This window comes from Pundamilia nyererei, unplaced genomic scaffold (genome assembly GCF_000239375.1).
Source record: "Pundamilia nyererei isolate P.nyererei 1_Seehausen unplaced genomic scaffold, PunNye1.0 scaffold00091, whole genome shotgun sequence".
Classification (NCBI taxonomy): Eukaryota; Metazoa; Chordata; class Actinopteri; order Cichliformes; family Cichlidae; genus Pundamilia; species Pundamilia nyererei.
Window position 1 is genome coordinate 44572 of NW_005187492.1, and position 6396 is coordinate 50967.

The 6396-nt window shown below is 40.1% G+C and overlaps 1 protein-coding gene across 1 annotated transcript in view; it reads left to right on the forward strand.

The window, feature by feature from the left end:
• Positions 1 to 3291, forward strand: part of LOC102202799 (extracellular calcium-sensing receptor-like) — an 8733-nt gene extending 5442 nt beyond the window's left edge. The window contains exons 7-9 of the mRNA XM_013912461.1: positions 1847 to 2074; positions 2171 to 2294; positions 2381 to 3291. Of these exons, the coding sequence (XP_013767915.1) occupies positions 1847 to 2074; positions 2171 to 2294; positions 2381 to 3291 (1263 nt within the window). The remainder of the gene's footprint in view (positions 1 to 1846; positions 2075 to 2170; positions 2295 to 2380) is intronic.
• Positions 3292 to 6396: the final 3105 nt, after the last annotated feature.

The window sequence follows — 6396 nt, forward strand, 5'->3', positions numbered from 1 at the left end:
AAATTATACTGTAAACATGTAGGCAACCTTTCAATAGCTGAACTTTGCTCCATTGATCGGCCAGACATCGCGCTGCCCGTAGCTTCAAACCATTAATTAACTTGACCGAGCCTCAACCCTTCAATTATGCAATATGCGCACAACATGATTACAGTTGCACCTGCAATGAAAGATTATTATGTGCTTATGCTAACACCTGAAATAGAGACCAGCTTCAACAAATGTGTCAATGAAACAACAATAATGATAAATCATAAATGATGCAACAGTAATAATAAGGATTATGAATAGTAACATAGATTATAAAATAATATTTCATCCCGACAAGGGACAGTGAGAGAAGACAATTAAAAAATAAAAATAAAAAAACCACTGGATCACCTGTTGAGTGAGAACAAAATGAAAAAGAAAACAAGGAAAAGGAGAGCAACACAATAAACATTACACCACAGCAATAACCTAGATAACTGTAACTATCACTAAATACTAATACGAAGCACAATGTGCTTTGAGGTAGCAGCAGCCAAGAAAGATATAGTTTATGTCTGTGAGCACCCGTGTATGAATGAGCACGCTTGTATTCAAAAGGTTTCTTCATGTAATAATCTGGTTAGCAGATGGCCGCCTCTCCCTGAGCCTGGTTCTGCCAGAGGTTTCTTCCTGTTAAAAGGGAGATTTTCTTTCCCACTGTTGCTAAAGTGCTTGCTCATAGGGAATCATTTGATTGCTGGGTTTTTCTCTGTATTTATTATTGTAGGGTCTACCTTGAGGCGACTGTTGTTGTGATTTGGCGCTGTATAAATAAAATTGAATTGAAATAGAGGGTGTGGGGAGCCATAGCCTCGTCCCCCAGGGCATAAAGCAGGCATGGAGGAGATCCAGGCCCCAGACATTCAGAGGCCCCCAGAGCATGAGAGCCCAAGGAGGACTATCAGAAGGGCCACCGTGTCAGGCCCCACCAAGCAGCCACCAGGAGTGAGCCAGCACACATCTGAGCGCCCAGCCCCGGAAACCCAGAACCACCAACTTACCGACGTCTGTGGGCATCACTCACTGGCAGGGAGTGTGGTGTGTGTGTGTGTGTGTGTGGGGGGGGGGTTGAGTCTAAGACTCGACCTGACATATTGGCACAGATGAATGGGCACACGCAGACACAAACTTTCCCACCCTTATACACACATGTACTATCACTTGCCCAACATGGAAACAGACATAAATGGACACTATACACACACTTACATTCCCCAAAATACTCTATACCCCAGTTCCAGGTACCACCACCCCTCTGGGGGTGGTGGTACCTCCTCCCAGCCATCACCCCGATGGTAACCAGAGAACGGGGGTGTGAAGATCCCATGCCTGCCTCTGCCGACTGATATGTGGTGTTGCTGTGTGCTGTTCTAAAGTGCATTTGAAACATGGGAGGGGCATGCCCTCCATTGTTTTAAATGCACATTGGGCTTCTTGGGCTCTCGTGTTCTGGGGGCCACTGGATGTCTGGGGCCTTGATCCCACAGAATTTCTGAAAGGGGATTTGCCATACTTGTGAGTAAAAGTAGTTAATGTATTTAAGTCATGGAGGTCATTAACTTCTATGCAGGACCTTTAGTAATGTGCCTTGGTTGATTGTGACTTAGATATAAATGACTTTATATATGTAGGCACCATAGATACAATATTATATCTGATTACTAAACTGAAAAATTGCCACTGATTTCACTGTAAAGTTACTGGAGCCATGGCAGATGTGATATCATTTTACACTCCATCTATGAAAAAAACATTCTTTCTATAATTGGTTTCAGAGTGAAAACGAATTGATTTATTATACATTCCTTTCAAACAGCTTGTTTATTACATGGAAAGAGTGAACTTCACCACTCCATTTGGCGATCAAGTGTCATTTGACGAGAATGGTGATGTAGTACCAATTTATGATGTTATTAACTGGTTGTGGCTCCCTGATGGAAGTACTAAAGTTCAGAATGTGGGTGATGTTAAAAGGACAACTTTCAAAGGTGAAGAACTCATACTTGATGAAGGCAAAATCTTCTGGAACTTTGAATCCAAAATGGTTAGATATGTTTTTATTTGACAAGTACCTTTTATGACATTTACAGTTATATAGAATTGTAGCAGGCAATAAATATTTATTTTTTATGTCCAATAGCCACCTCGATCAGTATGCAGTGAGAGTTGTCCTCCTGGTACCCACATGGTGAGAAGGAAGGCGGAGCCCGAATGCTGTTTTGACTGCATCCCTTGTTCTGAGGGAAAGATCACTAACACAAGCAGTGGGTGTTTATCTTTCTGTATGACATAATTGATTTAATTTCTGTGAAATATAGGATGCATTTCACCATCAACCCCTCTTTGTTAGGCTCCTTGGAGTGCACCAGTTGTCCAGAGGATTTTTGGTCAAACCCACAGCGTGATCTATGCATTCCTAAGAAGACAGAGTTTCTCTCCTATCATGACCCTTTGGGTATTTGTTTGACAGCAACCTCCTTACTGGGAACATTTATATGTGTTGTTGTTCTGGGGATCTTTATCTACCATCGCAGAACACCTATAGTACGTGCCAACAATTCAGAACTTAGTTTCCAGCTATTGTTGTCACTTAAGTTGTGTTTCCTTTGTTCACTTTTGTTCATTGGACGGCCCAGGATGTGGACATGCCAACTCAGGCATGCAGCGTTTGGCATCAGCTTTGTGCTTTGTGTCTCATGCATTCTGGTAAAAACCATGGTTGTTCTGGCTGTGTTCAAAGCCTCCAAGCCAGGAGGGGGAGCCAGTCTGAAGTGGTTTGGTGCTATGCAGCAGAGAGGAACAGTTCTGTTTCTGACATCTATTCAGGCAGCCATCTGCACTACCTGGCTTGTCTCTTCCTCTCCAACTCCACATAAAAACACCCAATACCACAATGACAAGATAGTGTATGAGTGTGCAGTTGGGTCAACTGTTGGTTTTGCAGTGTTATTGGGCTATATTGGCATGCTGGCTGTCCTCAGTTTTTTAATTGCATTCCTGGTGAGGAATCTCCCTGATAGTTTTAATGAGGCCAAGCTCATCACATTCAGCATGCTGATCTTCTGTGCTGTGTGGGTGGCCTTTGTTCCTGCTTACATCAGCTCACCAGGAAATCTTGCAGATGCAGTGGAGGTATTTGCCATTCTTGCTTCAAGTTTTGGACTCTTGATCACACTGTTTGGACCCAAATGTTACATAATCCTGTTGAGACCAGAGATGAACACAAAGAAAGCTGTTATGGCTCGTGGCATTGTGTCATAAAATTTTCAGTTTATGTCAAAAGGATTTTTTTTTTGCACAGTTTAGGCCAAAAATTAAATTAACAAATACAATTAACAAATATTAAATATTAAAGACAGTTATTTAGTCGTCTTTTGGTTGCTGTTCTTTTAAAATGCAGTTTAAATACAAAACAACCACACTTTTCAAAGAGAAGCATTGACTTTTTGACACTCCACTGTAAAATTAACCTATTTACCTCCAAAGACCCAAACTCTTTCACGGCATGCATTTTTAATTTATCTTTGCTATTTGGGCTGATTGGGACCTGATGAATGAAAAACCAAAGAACCAAAGAATTGCCAGATATATATTTTTGACCTGATGTTTGTGTCTGAGAAAAATGAGATCCACATATGAGGACATTTGTTTTAAATTTCAATAGAACAGTGGAAGTATAACGTCCTTACATGTGGAAATCAGGCCCTTGTAGAGCAAAATTTAGTATTTTGGTCTAGACAACCCAAAATGTGATGTCCACATATGTGGACGCTAGGTCCTAGGAGGTTAAGGAAGTTAAATGTAATTGAAATTATTTTAATAAACTAAGCTTTCAAGTTGGATTCATTTAACAGTTTTACTCTATATTCTTGTATTTGGTCTGTCTTGAACTGATGGTGATCAAAACCATGCTGATCATTTCACGAAAACAACTCAGGCAGGACTCAAATACAGGTCTCAACTTTCAAACTTCAGTGCAGATTATTTTCAGTTTAAAATGTGCGACAATCAGAACTTAAGAGTAGTGACAATGCCAGGCTCCCAGACACACAAAGCTCTCCAACAGTTTTCTTAGAAGGTCTCTCCAAAGATACTCTAAAAAGATTCTCATCCAGAGAGTTTATCTCCAAACCAGATTCAGAATACTAGCATACTTTATTAATCCCTAAGGAAATTATGTGGGTTACAGTTTCCCCAAGACAGTAACAGCAACAGTTTAAACAATTTAAACAATGTAATATATTACAGATTTTTACAAATTTAAGAAATAGGACTAATATATACAAATCACTCAATTATAAATAAGAGTTAACAAGAGTTAACAGAGGTGATTTTAAATAAATATCGAGAATATTGACAAGGATATTACAGAGTAGAAAAGAGCATGCACAAAAAGGGTGTAACTATTGCAGTGTTTACAGTATATTAGGTGGAGGAGTTGTACAGGGAGATGGCCACAGGCAGGAATGATTTCCTGCATTGTTCAGTGGTGCTCTTTGGCAATCTCAGTTTCTCACTCAATGTGCTCCTGTGACTATCCAGCATGTCATGGAGTGGGTGGGGGGTATCATCCAGCATTTTCTTTACCTTGGAAAACAGCCACCTCTCAGACACTACTAGGGCTGGGGGCAATATGGCCTAAAATCCATATTGTGATATATTATTTTCTTCTGTGTACCGTATTTTCTGCAGAATAAGGTGCAGTCAAAATCCTTTAATTTTCTCAAAAATCGACAGTGTGTCGTATAATCTGGCGTGCCTTATGTATGAATTCTGGTTGTGCTTACTGACCTCGAACCAATTTTATGTGGTACACACCATTCAAAACACTGTCAAAAAATGTTTTAGTATGACTTTGGTAAACTACAAAGTTGCACCGCTTGATGGATTGTCTGAGCATTACGGCTACCATAGTCAGGAGCCTAATCTGGGTCCAAAACTCTGTCCGCTTCAGGTCCCAAAGTCAAACAAACACTGCAGCATCATTGAGAGGTAAAAACTGTCTAAATTCTTTAATCTTTAATAAAATGGTCAGCGTTGCTGCTTTACCAGGTATAACAATAAAGTTTAACATCCAGGCATTCATGAAAACAGAATTTTTTAAATTTAACAGAGTTAGAAGTTAGCAGGAAGTTACCTCGCTAGTTTCCACCTAAACATGATATGCCATGTTCTGACTGAGAGATTTCTGAAAAAATTAAAACGTACAACTCTGCTATCACTTCCAACATAAATGAATACAGAAAACTAAACAGCAGTGACTTTTTTAGGGTTACTGAAGTTGGGTTAGCTGGTATATAAGGATGTGCTACGTGATTGATAGCAACACAAGTATGTTAGCATAACATAAACAGTGAAGCTGGAGGATGAACGCTAACTTTTTTCCACTCTATAAAAATTATTGGGAGAACAAATGCAATCGCATGGCAGGATGCTGTAAATGGACCAAACTTCAGTCAGGAGAACAACTGAAATAATCCACTTTAGTCATTAATATACTGCAACAATATGGGAATAAAGCAGCTGTGAGAGAATTCAACATTAACCCTTTAAAGCCGGTCGGAGCGGGCACGCTCTGTTTTGTGTAACTATTTTTAAATCCCGGTAGCACTGCAACCACGTAAGCTAGCGCAATAATTTTGTTTTGCATATGAAACCAGAGGAGTTGTACTTACATCTTATGCCATCAGCTTGTCCTAGGTCACGGTTTCCTTCCACATATAGCTTTGTAAAAATTGCATAAAAAGCACTTGCAGCAATAAAAACATAATATTCCAGAAACACGCTTTGCCGATCTGATCAGCCGTTTGTAACACTTCCTACGTCCATCAGCGCGAACTATCGCATGTCCGCCATGTCTTGCCCAAAACCGGAAGTGACGTCATTTTGCGGAAATTTGGTTTTTTACCATCAAGGCCTTATGAGCCTATACTGGTGTTTTTAACTCATTCACTGCCAGCCATTGGCAGTGAATGAGTTAAACCCATTGACTCATTCACTGCAATTGACGGCTATAGACGTCAATGGCAGTGAATGAGTTAAACCCATTGACTCATTCACTGCAATTGACGGCTATAGACGTCAATGGCAGTGAATGAGTTAAAAGTTATGTTTGACTTTATGACTTTCTGTGTTGTTTCTGGGATGCTTAGGACCAGTGCCGTAGCTCCGCAAACGCACATAACGCACACTGCGTAGGGCACCAAATGGCCGGTAGGGCACCAAAAAAATCAGGATCGTAAAAAAAAAAAAGTAAACCATATTAATACTATAAATATCATATGCATTAATATGGTTAAACAATACAAAAGCAACATAAAACAATTTTCCCGAGAAAAGGGGTGAATCTGCTTTGTGCCCTGTCTC